General features: G+C 40.2%; 1 protein-coding gene across 3 annotated transcripts in view; it reads right to left on the bottom strand.

The window, feature by feature from the left end:
• The window catches only part of FAR1 (fatty acyl-CoA reductase 1), a 33,896-nt gene that overhangs the window by 14,353 nt on the left and 1,582 nt on the right, over positions 1 to 17,961 (bottom strand). For 2 of the 3 annotated variants that reach the window (XM_058843668.1, XM_058843678.1), the window contains 7 exons: positions 8,580 to 8,774; positions 4,934 to 5,109; positions 3,424 to 3,603; positions 1,527 to 1,704; positions 945 to 989; positions 718 to 836; positions 187 to 254 (listed from right to left, as the gene is read on the bottom strand). In XM_058843668.1, coding sequence (XP_058699651.1) covers positions 187 to 254; positions 718 to 836; positions 945 to 989; positions 1,527 to 1,704; positions 3,424 to 3,603; positions 4,934 to 5,109; positions 8,580 to 8,768 — 955 coding nt within the window. In that variant the 5' untranslated portion in view covers positions 8,769 to 8,774. Of the gene's footprint in view, positions 1 to 186; positions 255 to 717; positions 837 to 944; positions 990 to 1,526; positions 1,705 to 3,423; positions 3,604 to 4,933; positions 5,110 to 8,579; positions 8,775 to 17,067; positions 17,206 to 17,961 lie in introns of those variants that run through there. The other variant, XM_058843659.1, reaches the window with a different exon arrangement.

Genomic DNA, 17,961 nt, shown 5'->3' with positions numbered 1-17,961 from the left:
TAAATGGAGGTAATGCTGCAGGGGGAGAGAATAAACAGTGGAAGCTAATGAGAAAGCACAATTACTGCAATATTGAGAGGTATGGCTAAAACACCAGTTTCAAAATGCATTATGGTTTACTGATTATAACCTGTTTGATTTATTTTTTTTTATTAAGGCTAATAAGAAAAAAGAAACATGGCATACCAACTTCACTCCAGTGGAAAGGATTGGTGCCACCTGTTGTACAGTTGTACACCATGACTTTTCTTGGTCTGGGGCAAAAGAAGATAAAAGAGCAAGTTAGAGGAAAAACAACCTTTTAAAAACACAAACAGAAGCTATGCCCAAAGTTATTCTTTCCCTCAACAGCATCATTTATATAAATCAAAAAGCATCAGTCTCATGGTCCAATCTTTGCTTTCACATCTTTCAGTATTTTTCTCCTTCTCTAATTATCCTATTTATTTTATTTCACAGAAAGCATCTGCAGGTTGTATTGATTACAAACAAGACCCAGGAAGGAATTTTCAGACATAGCTTCATAATATCAGTGTGTGGTGTCCTCCTCTGGCACAAGCAAGTTACACTTTGAGAGACAAACGCTGTCAGAACATTAAATTCCTTTGTCCTGAGGGAACAGCAGGACACTGATGACGATTTCAATACAAGACTGGTTTACTAAATACACACTATCATTTCCAAATATTCAGTACTCTCTTTTGCCACCATTTATACCTGTTGATTGCAGAATACCAGGCTGCAGCCAGTGTGGTATTGACAACAACATCTATTGGGACAAGATCTGCTAATGCATCGTTGGAAGCTCTCATCGTTCGAAGAATTCCTTTTCCTGCCTTCAAGAACAAAACAACACAGAGAGACAGAAGACCCAGCAGTAAAACATATGAAGCTTTTCTGCCTTCCAAAAGGAGGGGGGAAAATTAAGTATATTCGTTACTTACAGCAATGAAGATACCACTAGGTCCATTGAAGTTATCAATCCAGCCCTATTAGGAAGGGGAGAGGGAAAAGATTTGGTTAGAGTACACTGAAGTCAGCAGCTTCAAGTGAAAATGTGAGTAGTTTCTATATGTGTAAGGGGTGGAGGAAAAGGAGACCAAAGAGGATAAAGATTTTTAATTCCATGTCGCTAAATAAAGCTTTTCCACAGCAAACTCTGGTGATGTAACAAGTTCCTATGACTCAGACAAGAGATCTAGGTGTAGGACACCACAGTCCTTCAGAGAGAGCTGCTTATTTATTTCTTAGTGAATGAACTGCAATTGTCCATAAGAACATGTTTAAGTTCAAAGGATTCCAGTTTACAATAGATCAGCAACTCAGGTGTTTTTAATTTTTCAACCAAAACCCATTCTTGCTCAGCTCTGATGAGGGTATTTAGGCACTATATACTGTTATCAGTCATCCAGAATCAACCCAGACACAACTGCACAGTCCAAGAGATTTTCCTCTGTGAAGATCACTGGATAAAGAGGTTCCCAGTGTGTACTGCAAGATGGCCAGGTGACAAGTCAGGGACTTACAGGAAAAGGCTCTTTCCAGCTGGCACCGATGATGGACGGCCTTACGATGGCAATGTTTAACTCTGCACCTTCCTGCTGCACCACGGATTCAGCCAAGGCTTTCGTGTACGTGTAGGTATTAGGTCTTTTGCCTAACAGTTTAGGAGTAATATCATTCACTAGGTCATCATCCATCCACCTGAGGAAACAAGAAGCAAGTGGAAATTACTGCGTGCTGCTTCACTGGGGAGGTGGGGTGCGAAATGCCAAAGTTATTGTGACTATTTTTTTTCTCATTTAAAGAAAAAGAAACTCACACCTAAATGAAAACGAGTTTCTCAGAAAACCAGAGGATTGCACATTCAGTGTCCAGTAAAAGAAGCATACTGGCATTTATTTCTTGCCCTGCTAATTCATTTTTAACACACCAACTACAGAGCAAGCAGTACATTTACGATAACCCAAATTGTGCCAACCAATTCTCAAAGATGGAGTGCACACACAGCAAATTAGTCTTTGGAACACAGGCTCACTGCATTATAATCTACAAAGTGATACCACTGCATTATCAGCGTCCCCCCCACCTCTGAGCAATCACACACCACTCCTGAAGCAAGCTGGTCACAGTGTTTCTCCCTTTAAATTAGTTAAATCTTGCAATTTCATCTTCCTTCCTAATTAATATTAAAAATGTAATAATTTTCAATCACAGCACACAAGTAAGAAAGATGTGCCTCTGCAACTATTGCTACTTTGGTGTTCTTCACTGCAAAACAGGACTTGAATTTCATCTGCCTTGGTCTCTTAGTCACAGAAATGGAATTTACTGTTTTTCACCACTGTCATGTTACCAAATGGACACACATGGGACTCCTTTCATGATATGAACAAGGTGAGAAGAGGGGTAGTGAAGTAGGGTAGTGAAGTAGTGAAGTAGGGGTAGTAGTCAATTTTATAACTTTACAAAAGCCTCCCCTCAGGAGTTCTAAAGTACACACAGCTGTGCCAGCCCACACCAAACAGTTTAAGTTACATTTGTCTCTTCACAAGTCAGATAGTCAAAAATATGACTGTTTTGCAATCTCTCATTTTCAAGTGTGTTTAAAATCAACATTATAAGAAAAGGCTCGCTCAATGTGCATTCTGTGTGGCAGCTCATTTGGTTTTAATGTGAGCACTCTTCCACCTAAAACAACAAGTTAAAGTAGGTATTTTGCTTCTTAATTAGTTTTTTTCAGTTTTGTACTTCTTTTCCAAGAGGTGATATTTTGTACAACAGGTAAGACAGAAGAGACTGATGTAGAGTTACATTACACTTACCCCACATCACCACCTGTTTCACAGTTAGACAGCTACTAAGACCTCAGGACAGTTAATATATACACAGAAAATAAAATACCAAATGAGTCGTTTTTCCTACCCGTAATGCCCAAGACTTAAAGCTACAGAAAACAGATTTTTAATGGCTGGGCTCTCAGGGTACTTAACAGAACCACTTCTCCAGTAAGTAATATTATCTGAGCATCTCAGTCTCATCTTGCACTGGCATTTAGGTGGATGTAATAGAGGCAGCTGTTGAAGGCAACTTAGTTTTATCCTTTCCTTCACAATGCACGAGTTATCAGAATCTCCTGACTCAGGCAATCATACAGCTGCACTCTCAGCACAGAGGAGGCATCATGAGCACACATGAGCACCCACCTCCTTCAGTACCCCTCCACACCCAGCTCAGCTTGCAGGAACCATAAACTTTAACCCATCTCCCTTTCAGCAAAGGGGAGTGTCAGCCACGCTGTCAGACCTATGGGACAGCATAAGAAAACTATCTTTACAGCTCCTAACTGTTTTTGGGTACTTCAACAGCAGGAAAAAAAAGGAGACAAGTTACCCAAGTAAATTCATAAAACATAGCACATACTCAAGGGAATCTATCAGTTTCTTGGGATCCACAGGAGGTGGGTACACAACTTCCTCAATCTGTTTCCGATTGCAATATGCATAGGCGGTGGAAACGTGCATGAACACCTCCAGATTCTTCATTCTCCGTGCCAAGGAGAGGAGCTGTTGTGTGGCAACCACATTTAACTGCACAGCATCTCTATTGATTAAACAGAAACTGCATTAGTAGAAAGGAAGACAAAAATAAGCAAAAAGAAATTCATTCCTAAATGCCTCAGTGCTGGGTATATAAAGTGTTCCTGAATTCTCCACCCTATCCCGAAAAAGCAGCATGGAGACTGCCCTAATTTTCTGCTTAGAATAATATACCACAGTCCTAATCTAGAACAATGTTCAGGATAATTCTTCTTGTACCCTTTTCTTACCAGCACCCTTTGATTTCCTCAACCTAAATCCCAATTGTACGTTTTCCGTAAAACACTAAGGAAATAATCCAACACAACACCAAGCTTCCAGAAGATGCACCTCTGAACTTCCAAATTCAAGCTGAGCTAGGCCAACAACCTGGAAGGCTTTGTGGGCCACTAAGGTGGAGCCTGGCATCTCCTTGTAGGATTGCAAAAGGCTCCATAAAGGATGGAAGGAAGGGGGAGAAGAACCACACCTCCACTCCAGCTTCACCACTGCTCATTCCTGTGTTTAAGGACACCACAGCAGGGTATCTCTACAGCTCCCAGCAGATACCAGCTTGCTGACCAACTCCTATGGTTATTTTATAGTTTAGATCTTCTCTCCAGCCTACAGACTTGCTGTGGGCACCAGGTTCCTTGGAAATGTTTTACTATCAAGTTTCAAGAGTACACCAAAGCAACACTTCATCAAAGCCTTTGCAATAAGTGTTACATCAGCAGCAACAACAAAATCGGTATCCCCAAACAATCACTAAGTTCCAGACTGCTTTATCTCACATTATTAGTGGGGGACAGGAAAGGGGAGCATTATCCCAAAGCAATTAACATCAATGCTAACTAATTAGTTTGCTACCTCTTTCAACAAGTCAAAAGGAGCTCATAATCCCAGCTGTGTGCACCACTTTTTCCACTTCTTGTTTTCATCTCTCTCCCTGTGCATCTACATCCCCACAATTCTTCCAATGCAACCTCCATTATTAATAAAGGACTTTTAAAAGACAAGAAGAAAAGCTGAGCTGTACTTCATCTCCTTTTTTTCTTATCAGGTAAGAGAGCAAGCACTAAAACCTCCCCACACACAACTTTTCTCACAAAAATCTATCCTCTGAAAATACACATTCCCTTTCTAACAAGGTAGGCCAAAGGAATAGCTTGTGCTGCCCTTTATACACCAGGAGAAAAACTAACGTTACTAGGGAGCACAGTACATGCAGCTACAGCTCATTTGTAGCCTTTCTACCCATATTTGCAACGTTGGGCAGACACCTGATTCAGCTCCTGCTTTTGAGCACCATTGCTTTGCCAGACCAGAATTTTTAAACTGATTTTTAGACTCACCTTAGTGTCTCATTGAATCTGACTGTAGCAGCACAGTGAAATATAATATTAATGCATTCTATAAGTTCTTCCTTGATTGGTTTACTAAGATCCAGTTCAGGCTGTGTAAGTTCACTCACAACTACTATTATTTTTTCTTTGAAGTCTGGTTGTTCTTCTCTCAACCTGTCAAAGAGCTGTCAAAAATAACAGGACTATAAACTCAGTGGAGATAAGAGAAACATTTCACTTCAGTGAAAAAAATACCCACATCCTTTGTCTATACCTCCTAACTTCTCAAGATCATCAGGAAGTTAGAACAGTGCACTAGCAATCTATAAGAACAGCTTACAGACTTCTCATGAAGTAAACTATATTTTTTTCCAACATAAGTTGTGGGAACAGTCTACCCACTTCCCAAGCTTGATAATAGCTATTCAAATTCTTATAAAAGTCATGCTGGATTTTAGGTTTAGAAATCTTGCATTAAGATTTACACATTTCCAGTGATTTAAGAAATGCTGTCCTCAAATTATGCCAGTCTTGGAGAACTTCCAGATTACTAATTAAAAAACAAAAAAATAAAAATATCAAGAAGTTGTTTCTTTGGCTGGTTTAAAGGAAATAGGTGTAACACATTAGAACATTTGATTTAGTTTCATACAACTGGTGTTCAACAATGCCCCCTGAAAAAAATCTCACCAAAATTATATTTCATCAAGAAATCTTCTCATAAATGACTGGGTTCTAACCAGGTGGCTTAACACATGGATCAAAATTCTTGCCTCATCTTATTTACACTCATTAGTATGTTAGTATATTAGCAAGTTTTCCTGAGCCACACAGTACTGTGGGAATAAAACACCCTTGAAAGCTGCAGAAGAGCAGACCCTTCCTTCCTGTCCAGGGGCCAATACCTTGCAACTGCTTCAACACCAGCCAATTATATTAAAATCACAGCAGTACTTTCCTTTTTCCCCCAAGCATGCAGTAACACCAAATACAAACAGGCAAAATACATTTCCTTAAAGAATGATGTTAATTTTAAACCATAAATTAAGTCACCTAAAGGTGCAGTTTCACACCATTTCAGGCAATGAATGTTTATATTTCTACCACAGAGACTGGTCCTTCTCCTAATTTCTTTATTTCTGTTGCTTCTCTCACACTGGCAAGAGCAAGAAGCCCCAGGGCTGTGTGAGCAGCTGCAGGTCCAGCATTTTTTTTTTTTTGAGAGATATTTTTTTTTCAGCCCAAACATGAGCTAATGCAGCTCACTATGGCCACCTGAAGTAGCAATGCTAATTCCACAGTGAGAACACAGGACACCTCCACTTTTCGAGGCCTCAGCTGGACTTTGCAAACATGAAGCTTCATTTCATAGGACAAAGCTGCCAAGACAGCATTTAAAGCCTCTGCAACTCTTCTGGGTACAGCAAACAGTTCTCACCTAAGGGCAGAAACTTTCTGTCATTCTGAAAAATAAACCTGCTATGCTTTTGGTTGGAATGATGCCACCTTCCTCCAGGGAGCTGAAGCAGCTGCCTGTTAACCATATTAATGTGTGACATTGCATTAGAACAGAAAAGCAGTACCATGGATGAGCTCTTAAAGAGCCAGTTTTTATTTTTCATATGTCCATCACACCTGCTATACCCTTTTCACATCCCTATCATGCACTACTCTTCCACACCTCTCACTAGCACTGACACCAGTACTGAGGAGGAGAAATACCTGGACTGCATGCAATACACATAGCAAATCAGCAGAGGAATTAGATGTGTGGAGTCCAAAGAAAGCAGAAACCTCAACACTGTTTTGTTACTTGTAGCTCAGTTTATTTCACATTTATTTATTACCTATTCACTTATTTGGATTTCAAACTCTCCGATGAGTCCATCTAAATTGTGAAGAATTACTGGCAGTGTCCTTGCAACTGGACAGCTTAAGACAATAGACCTTATTAAAATTTTCATAGACTTTCAAAAGAATCTTGATGACACTAAAGCCATTTAAATGATGGACTTTCAATCTTATCTCATCATTTGATGAAGACAGAACAAACATCTGGCCCTATTCTACATCTCTGCAGAGATGAGCAACTCCATCCCTGCACGTTCCTGCCTCAAGCAGTAACTCTGCTTACCAGGGCTTCTGCTGTGAACCTGCTCCAGCAGTAAGTGCTCACCAAGCCTCAAATCACATCAGATTTTTATCTCAGTGGGAGCTGGTACAGACTATAAGCAGCCTTTGACTCAAATTTAAAAGCCTTTTACAAGAGGTTTCCTAAAAGCCACACTGAGCCTTACAGCTTACCAAAGTTGAAGTCAGTCCACACCAGTGCTGCTTCTCTCTCTGCCCAAACTCTCTACTTTTCCTTGGCTAATAGTGTATACAAAAAGTGGATTGAGAGGTTTTTCCTTTTTCATCTCAGAGCTTAGTGTGGAGATCTTTTCCTTGTTTCAGGGCAGTGACAACTGAGGGTTTTATATAGAGAATTTGCAACTGAATTTTAAGATACAACTCCACTGTAATTCATTCTGTTGTGTTTTATGACATTACACAAGACTGCAGGAAGATGCTTTTGAAAAAATGAGCTAGTTTTGACTGGTTACAGAAAATAATTAACTAGGGAACAGCCACCCTCATATCTGCTATGATCCCAGCTAGTCAGTCATAGAAATCCACTGCGTTACTTTAAACAACTTACCCCTATGTGCATTCATAGTTCCTTATTGATTCCCCTTCAGCACCTCCTAAGAACACACTTTGTGCAGACTACACTGCATCTCAATGAAAAAATTAAACTGCTGACACCTGTGCTTCATAAGAGAAAGGCCTAGATAGAATAAACAACTCTGCTTTAGCAAAGTTCGTGCTAGAAATCTCTCCTCATCCTTTTCATCCTTCCCATCATGGACAGGATACTCTCTAAGGAGAAAGAGAGGGAATAGAGATGGAAGATTCTACACTTAGTAAGAATGGCCAGACACCAGAATATCAAGGTAATGAGTTTTCAGGAGCAGGGTATTTGACCCACCATGCACAGAACATCATTTAGAGAGCCATTTTGATAATTCCACAGCACAGACCTTCAGTGCCTTTCTAGCTGTCACAGGCTGACCAACAGAAATCTGTAACAATCTGCTAAGCCAAGCACTTCTGTTCCACTTACAAATATGAATTCCTGCTGACATATTCTTATTTACTGCTAGATCCAGTAGCACATTCCAGAAAAAAACAGAAGGCACAAGGTGAAAAACTGACTTGCTTGAGATCTTAAAAAGTCTCAATCCATCTTACAAGTCCTCTACCTCTTGTACCTGATTTTATATTCTCTTAACAAGCTCTAACACAGCTTTTTACTTCTCACTTCTGCATTACAGCTGAATATCCTACTCCTGAATTAAATACAGGCTAATTTTCAACCACTGGCTTTGCTAGAGACTAACAGCTTGAAGAAGGTAGAGAAGCACTGCCAGTCTTAAATTTTGTATTTCTGTTAGAACAAGAAAAAAAAACCAAACAAAACCACAACCAAAAAGAAAAGAAACCCAAACATTTACAACAAGATTTTGCTTTAGACAAACTGAAGCTGTTCTCAAAATTAAATGGGACCATCATCTTTGAAAGACAAAAATGAACTTTGTGAGCACATGACACATACCTTACAGCTGGTAATTTCTTCTATTCGTTCTTCAGCTGTCTGACTTGCTTTTTTTCTTACCAGCACATAAACTGCTTTCACTTTAGGACAGGATCTGAGCAGCTTTTCCAAAAGCACTTTTCCCACAAAGCCTGTAGCTCCTGTCAGGAGGATCTTTTTTCCTTCATAGTATTCAGGAATGGAAACCATTGTGACCTTTACAAAAGATAAAAACAAAAAGTACATTAAAGAACTTACAGAGTTCAGATTTGCAGAAGATTGAATAATTGTATCTGTGCTGTTTATACCTAAAAGAAATGCTCAACAGATTTTTTTACCTAAAACCAGTAGTTGAAGCTGTCTTTTTTCACAACATTCTGAAAGACTCCCACAGGGTCCCTAGAGTCATTCCAGATCTTGTAAACTGCCCCTGTTAACAGTGTTTTAAGGACTGAGACACCCACTCAGCCAGGAAAATAGCTCAGCTTCAGTCTGGTTTTGCTTCTGTGTGCACAGTCCTTCACCACTCCAAGGGGCTCTCCATGTAAACTAGAGGTCAGATCATTAAAATGTAATCACAAGTGGATTCTGAAAGTCCACTTGTGATTACATTTTCCACTTCTAAACACACTGACAGAAGACAGGGAGCCAAGCATCCCAATTGCAGGCCCTGGAATTTTGACTGTGCCAGCAGAGCCCCTGTCACTGTTAGGATGAGCCCCCCTGACAATTAAATTAAACCAGAGAGAAGGTTGTGTTAGTTGTTTGGAATGGGATCTTATGGTTTTCCATTGATTACAAAAAGCCATACAGATTCACAGATAAAGAGTTTTCCAACTTCTTCGGTCATTATGTCATCTGGGAGGGAAAAACAAAGTTGGTAGAATTCTCAACAAACTAAGATTTGAGTTAGCCACAAATACACCTCCTAAGCAAATGAAGGGTAAGGGATTATTACTCAAATTCAGCACAAAGCTAGAAAGTATTTTAGGTTTTGCTGCAGTTAGTAAGATAGCCTTGAGAATCATGATTATTTCCCCTCCCTTCATCAACCTCCTGGAAATGATGCCATTCTTGCTAAGAGAAACTGAAACACTTTTTAAGGACAAATATGGTCTGTCTCACAATAAAGTGGGAACTTGACCTTTAGGATCTCTAGACTCAATCACAGTGCAGCATCCAGAGCTGCCATTCTTTAAATCAGATATAACAACATCTTTACTGTGACCCTTTACCAGCTTACTTTCATTAGATAAGGATATGGCATTATGGATACATTTCCACCACATTTTACCAATCTTTCTGATTAGACTCCTAAAACTCCTGATGTAGTGAATGTCTAATTATAGTCCTCTACAGCAGTTCCACACAAACTGTTATAACCAAAACACTCCCAAAAGGGACCACAGAGAGCCACAGAACGTTCTGAGTTGGAAGGGACCCACAAGGATCACCCAGCTCTCAAGTGAATGGCCCATAAGGGGATTGACCCCACAACCTCGGTGTTACCATGCTCTGACCAACTGAGCTCATCTCAGGTATAAATTCCATAAAGCCATGGTACCAAAACTAACCCAAAAACAAGCAAACAAAAAAAACCAACAAAACTGAGAATCTTTAGACACAGATGGAACGTTTCTTAGGCAAATAAGGATTACAACACTGAATACCTTAACAAGGTGAGAACCTTTCTTCACCTGCCACCCAAGAATAAAGGTGTGACTTCTAAATACACTCAGTTCTTTCAAGGCAGCAAGATACTGCAAGCAGGGGCTTACCAGGAATGCACAGAATGTATGTTAGGAGTGAACACCTAATTTGTCCTTTTTGCCTGAAAAGTAAGTAAATATTTTTGGAACACCTATTTGTCAGGTACCCACGATATCAAAGCAATTGTGCTCTCTTTTTCATGTGCTCATATCTCAACAGTCTCTGAACAAGTTCCAAATGATTGCTAGAAATGAGTTACTGCCTGCACATGTCCTGGTTTCACAAGTCTGGGTACCAAGCGCTATGTCAGATACACAAAATCCTTATTTTGACTCCCTTCTCTGAGAAGTGAAGCATCAAACAATTGATAGTAGGATACAGCAGCGAGTTTAGAGCACTACCGTTTCCACTGACCACAATGTCCAGAATTATTCCTTTGAAGGTCAAGAGAAAAAGCTATTTACATTAAACCACTTTTAGCACACAGTTAAGAGACTCTAAGGCAAATCTGAAAGCACACTCCTGCCATAAAGCATGGAGTGCAAGACACAGCATGCCTATGAGTCATTTCTCCCTGTTCAATTAAGATACATGCCTGCTGTCTTCACCATGGCTCAAAGTCACAGTTCATGCTCTCCAGGTATGTCTTCCCCATAACTTTTGTTTTCCTGGTCTTTGTGCACACCATTCGACTCCCTCCTGAAGATCTGCAAGGTCACCCCCACATATAGGACAGGATTTCAGTTCCTCAAAGCGGGAGGCGGAAACTCACGCAATCGTTACCGCAGCAATTTTGTCACTAAGATTCAGTTTTGTCATGGATCCTACATAACCTTCTTACTCATTTACCTAAACTAGCCATAATTTCTATTTGTTTACACCTTGAGACTCTAGGAGAGCATCTAACACCACCCATTAACCTGTCCTTCCTTAAAGAAAGGTTGAATTGTGCTTCTGACACAATGCCACAACCTCAGCCTGCAAACCTGCTCCCACGGGCAGATTCCTTGGCTACGTCCACACAGGAACCTTGGACAACACCCAGGACCTGGCTATGGTCCAACATCTGTTTCTGAAAGCCAAAGCAATGAAAAGTTTTGCTGCCAGTGGAAATACCTGTGTTGCTGTAGCCCAGCTTTTTAAGCGACTGCAAAATCTGACAATACTTAGGCTCATGTGATGTAAAGAAAACTGGAACAAAATAGATCAAAGTTTCCTGCCTCGGTCATTTCTCATCACATTCCTTTGTGAAACAGACTGAAATCAGAATACCAGACCAACAAAACATCCAGAGCTACAATGAACCAGAATGATGAAATGGGTTCAATTAAAAAGCCAGGAACTTCCATAAACACATTCACACCTGGGAGGCAGCAACACTTCTATGTTTGCAGGCTAATATTTTATCTCTTTTTTTTAAGGATTGAGCAATGCTTCCTTTAAGAAACTTTCAATCCCATTTCTCTTTACCCTGCTCTCCAACAACCAGACTTTGGTAGATCTTATTCATAGCAACTTTCCACGTTGAGATTGTCTTCTACTTCCACTACTCTATAAGATTCCAGCTAGAAAACATAATTGATGTCATTTTTCAGAAGTACACATTGCTGTCATCATTACAGCAACAAACACAGGGATTGTGAGGGAACTGCCTAAAAGCACCAAAATGGATTTAAAGATAAAAACCATGTCTGGAATCTAGGTGTGAATGACCCAAGTCTGAAACCAGCAGCCTACGCTTTGCTCTGTTAGAAAGAAAAGTTATCTCAAGCACAGGGAAAGGAAAGAATGTTCCCATTCTCCACCTACCTTTCCCTGCCTTCTCCAAGAATGCATCGCCACGTGCCAGCTAGCACAGCACTGCTGGCAACTCCTCATCTCAAACTCAGAAAGGTCTTACCTCGCTGCTATATTACTTTAAACAGTTCTTTGTAGCAGAAAATTACTGAAGAATCACAGAATCACATGATTGTTAAGGTTGGAAGAATTATTTTATATATATTTTTATATTTATATATATTTATTTTTTGTATTTATATATAAATATATATATTTATAATTCTGTTTTAAATAAAACTGTTAAGAAATACACATAGCTCCTATCAGAAATATAGTTTGGTCTCTGACAACTAACAAGCTGGTGCAAAACAAAAATATCTACCTTGCAAGAAACCACAGCAAAACCAAATTTAACATTTTAAGGTGGTTAAGTGTCAGCAATCACTTTATCTATCTGTTTTAGACTACATTTTGTATGTTAACCAGCAATACATATTGTCACCAGCTATCCACTCCTCTGTTAACAGCTACCTCTTCAAACACACACAGAGAACTACCACCAAACACAGAACTGCCTAATGCCCACTCTGGAACATCTAAAACTCTGTATCATAGACACTTTCTTGAGCTAATAAGCAATAAAGAAATCTGACAGTTGAAAGGCTTAATAAGAGTTCTGTAAAGAATTCTCGCTCTGGAACAGAAATGATCAAAATTCCCACATTACCCACAGGTATAAACAGCTTTTGCTAGAGGAATCTTATGTGAAGCTGCTACAGAGCAACTGCTGCTGGGATCCTTCTGAATTCACAGCTTCAGGGCTAAGCCCAAGGTAACACTTTGTAGATATGCTTGTGTGAAGGGTCGTCTGATAAATCAAGAGTTCATAAACACCTCAGGAAAAAGAAAAAGAAAATCCACCACCAAACCAACACTCCAGGATCCCAGCCAACACTCCCCATCTTGTAAAAAATTCTCGTGTCCAAGGCTGAGCAAGTGCTATTATGGAGCAAACAACAGCAGCTCTGTTTGCCTCCAGAGCTACTGCAGCAATATTTAACTCACAGCTTCAGAGGGCTCTGACTCCCAAAACAAGGACAATTCTGTTCTTAACAGGAAAATGATCAGTTCCCAGATTTGTCCAAACACAGATCAAGACGCTTAAAGATGTGCTTTCCAAGTGCCAGGAAAGCCTGCTGCAGTTCCACTGAATGTTTAAATGCTAAATCCAGCAACTAGAGAGTGTGTATGTGTGTCCTTGCCAGAGATTAAATGCTCTGTCTTCTAGTTTTATCACTGACAAACATTGGGTCAACAGCATGCTCCCTCCAAATTCAATCCTATCAAGATTATCGCTCACAGGAAATAGAAAATGTGCATTTCCCAACCTCTCAAACATCAGCAGCAAGCCACAAAGTTCTGCAAAAACACAGCCCAACAAATCAATTTTCTCGTTCCCTCTGGCAGCTGGAACCCAGCAGTAGCAGGAGTAAAAAGCAGAAAAAGTAAGGTGGTAGGAGCATTTTGTTTATGTATATTCAGGAGATGAAATTCGTCCAGACTTCAAATCTGAGAGCATCAAGTACATTCAAACACCACACACACCTCCCACTGCATCCACACCAGACAAAAATCATTACAGAAGTCCCTCATACAGAGCTCCAATTGCCACATTGCAAGGACACCATCGCAAGCCAAAAAAAATAAATCTCTGGGAACTGGAGAGATTGGAGAGAGACTCAGGCAACAAAGGAAATAATATTTAACTCATCTAAACAAGGTGACTGCCAGGAAGACAAGTCTGGGTCATGTCATATCATATCATCATGTCTCATTTCCACTGGGCCTTGTTTCCACAAAAGTAAATCAATGAATGCTATCAGCAGAATGCCCACATTTTCAAGCACCACAAGGGCCACTGACCTGCCCTCTGTGGCCAACACCCAGCCAGCATATCTCCAAAGGATACAGTCTGTTTGTCTTTGTGGTCCAAGGTTATACCCATTGGGAAACCTTATCTGTGAAAGATACTGCTGGAAAAGATGAGTAGAGACTGCAAACTGCTTTGGGTGCAAGTTAACCTTAAAGCATACCTATTCCAAACTTCCCAATCACGTGGAAGACTTGGGATTCTTCCCTCAACTGGCAGAAAGACTATCCATGGATTATCCATGGATATCCATGTTTCTTACCTACTCTCTGCAAGTGCATTTTCTTAACTAGCTGTAAGCCAGGGACCAAGAAAATGTAACACACCTCCAGGAGCTGGAAAACACACTGGCAGGCTTGGAAGCAAATTAAAACAACTAAGTTTTAAAGAATTATCAAAATGGGCCCAGTAATCCAACATCAGTTAGCCAGTCTTTGGCTTGGCCCTGGTAACATGCCAGACCTCAAGTGTCTCACTACACACTTTCCACACAATAATGGGGATGGATTCAGGGGAATACTGTGTTCTCTACACCTGAAATACAACTTTAAATCAGTCTGAAGGACCAGGCCCAAGTCACAACTACAGCATGGATAAATGCCACCAGAAGACCCAAAACTCTGTGGCAAAGCACATGGCAAACTTGTGGCTGACACTCAGTGAACTAAGAGAATTTCTGAAAAATAACAAGGCATTTCAAATTAGTTGAACATCTTCAGGATTGAAGACTACAAAGAAACTTCCCGACTACCGATGAAGAGATTTGTCCTCTTTAAATCATTTATCTAATGAAACACAATACCAGTTCGAGTAACCAATCCAGTTAGGTTAAAGTTTACATAGCTGAGTGTATAGCTCTATGTACAAAAATAAAGCAGACTTGCTTTTCAAACAGTTCTCCTCACTATTCCTAACCACTGAATGCTTGCCCTGGAGTGTGTGCCCCTCAAGCTACATTCCTCCTGGATATATTACCACCTCTGGCAGCACATGCATTCAAGGTAAGGAGCACTATTCCTTATGGAAAATGGATTTAGGTGAGACTCAGCTAATACTGCATGTGATCCATTTAACAGCAAATAAATATCAAACTCCAGACTGATACCAGACATGGAAGTAGTTCTGCCACTTTCTTTTAGATGGCAGTGACAAAACCCATGTACACTCAATTGCTTTGGGAAGAATTGGGACCAAATAACCCACAGCCACTCAATCGCTTGCTAGCAGAATTCAGCCCAACTCACCGACTGCTTCACCCAAGACACCCTTGTGAAATAAGAGACTCTGAAGCGAGGGCTGTGCCCACAATTATGGAGCATTTAAACTCTTTTAATCCTTTAGTCTTACAGAGCAGAGCCTGATTCCAGTGTGGGCAATGCTGAATTGATCTCAGTAGAACTCTGGCATCAGAGACATTCACAGTGCATGTGGTTACACAGACATCTCTTAAATATGTGCTCACACACCTTCCTTCAGCCAAAGTTCTGATTTTACTACAAATTTCCACTTATTTGTGCTTCTCCTCAGAGGGATTCTTACCAGATGACTTTGTAATTACTTCTCAGAAAGTAATCTGTTCACAAAGTACATACTAGGGAAGTCCCTTGCATTTCTGGAACTATGTTTCTCTTACAGACACTCCCTCCTCTGATAATTAATTAAAATGAAGTAGAAGGCTTTTACTATCCCTTTATAATCACATAAAGTTGAAGTTTTTTCTAAATTGTTTCCTGTTTGAGCTTAGTCATCAAGTGCACGTTGAAGAAAAAAAAAATAAAAAAAAGGCTCTTTTGTTATAGTTAAACTCATTCCTCAGAATTGCACAGAAGGCACAGATCAGGTCAAAAAATAAACTATTCCAGGAAAGCATATCCCACATGAGAACATTTACTGTACTCCATATCCAGTTCACATGAAAACATGTTCAACACATACGCAGGGAGATTTTAAAAAAGTTCTAGGAAATCAAGAGGGAGGCAGACTCAAGATTTGTTGTACAAAAGCTGAGTTCCAGACAATTTTATCTAATTTAATTGGAAATCTGCATTAGAAATCTCACTTGCACTTATGGTTATGAAAGGATTACAAGATAAAGCCTCACTGTTTATCAGTGTAGTTGCATAAATCATGGCTCTTACTTTGCATAAATCATTGCTGTTGAGTTAACCCTGAGAGAACAGAACCTGTCTGAAGGACACATGTACAACACAATGAGCAGATCAGCACTCACAGCTGACTCTCCATCACTCAGCTGTTATTCACTGCCTTAGGAAAACGGGCCAAAGGCATCCCCTCGGTGTGAGCCTGCTGATATCCAGCCCTGGTTATCACCAGGGAAAGCCTTAGCAGCAGCAGCAGGATTATTGCTCCAGTGGCTACTGTGATACTGTCATTTTGCTGGGAGGGGAAAGCAAAAAATCAAGGAAATGGAAGGGGGTGGAGGAACACACAACTTACAAGTGCTCATCAGTTTGTCAAGTTTCAGTGGTAAGAGATGTTCAGTCTTTAAATTTCAGGCTTAACTCCTTAATCTTGGTAATTAAAACTCAGGTTTGTCTTTTTCATATTGATCAGACAAGACAAGGATAACTACCCAAAAACTGCACCTGCAATTATGTTCTGTTCAAACTTCTTACTCACAAAGCAATTACAACTGGAATACTTAATCAAGAACAAAAAGCCCAGCTCTTATTCTTCTCATGTTTTAAATTACATAGAAGGTTTGAATCACATTTTACAATAGACATTACATGATGAATTTTAAGTCCTAGGAATCAACACTCCCAGACTTCTTCCATGCTTCACCAAATCTCTTACAGTTAAAAATGCTATTTTCTCTTCTATTATGCTCCTGCAGGAATTCTTTTGAAACCTAAGAATTATTCATTTATCTGACAACTGCTCTCCCAAGTTTGAAACATAATCACCTTCTAAAGAAAAACCCATGCTGGTTTTCCTTTCCTTTCTTCCAATATGTGTGGAACAAACTACCACCAAAAAAAAAAACAAAAGCCCTTTTCCACAATTTTCTTATCTTTAAAAGTGACTTATAGAGATACTCAAAGCAAGTTGTACCAAGAGATTGCCTACCTGTCTTCCAAACAGGATGCTGGCAGCCTCCCTCCTCCTCCTCCTTGCTCAGAAGAAGAGCTATTTACTTGGCAGGATGGCAGATACTGATCGTGTAGACGCCAAGAGCTCCAATCTTAATTCCTACTTATGCTAATGGACGTCTTCTTCGGATCTATCAATTACGCCTCTTGCACAAGGAGCTCTACAAATTTACAAACATCACGCTGAACAACGGCAGGGAAAGGCGTGAGGTGGTGTGCACACACAGATACCAGCACCTGCTGAAAGCACAGCCTTTGTCACCACACTGAGGGGAGAAGGTGACAGGTTACACCCCTGGGGTCCTCACTGCTGGGGAAAGCTCAACAGAAGAACAGTGCTCACCACAAATCCTGCGCTGGAGACGCTCAGAAGACCAAAATAAATAAATAAATAAAATACCTGGTTTATTCAGATATACAGGATTTGTTACTACAGTTTGCAGCTTCTGAACTGTGCAAGTGTCGAGGTGAAACAAAGCAGGGCTGGAAGATTTATTGCTGCAAGGCTTGGAAGCAGCACCAGGGAGAAACACCATGGATGTGTGTGATGGTACTAACCCTGCCCAGACACCAAATGTTTACATAATGCAAGTCCTCCACACAACCCACCAAACTAGCCAAGCACAAGCTTTTTGCTGATATTGGCTCCTTTTCAGAATTTTTAGCTTGCCACTCAGCAGCTCTGCTTCCTGCAGAGATGTGACAAGCAAACTACACTGAACATCCTCAAACACTGAATATTTTGCTACAAATAAACCAAACACACACAATTCCTGGCTGAAGAAGCCAACCTGTCACCGCAACAATTCATGTCTTCAACAACATCCAGGACCTTCTCAGACACTCAGACCTTCCAAAGGGCTGTATAATC

The sequence above is a fragment of the Poecile atricapillus genome, chromosome 1 (genome assembly GCF_030490865.1).
Source record: "Poecile atricapillus isolate bPoeAtr1 chromosome 1, bPoeAtr1.hap1, whole genome shotgun sequence".
Lineage (NCBI taxonomy): Eukaryota > Metazoa > Chordata > Aves > Passeriformes > Paridae > Poecile > Poecile atricapillus.
This window is presented reverse-complemented; position numbering and strand designations above follow the sequence as displayed.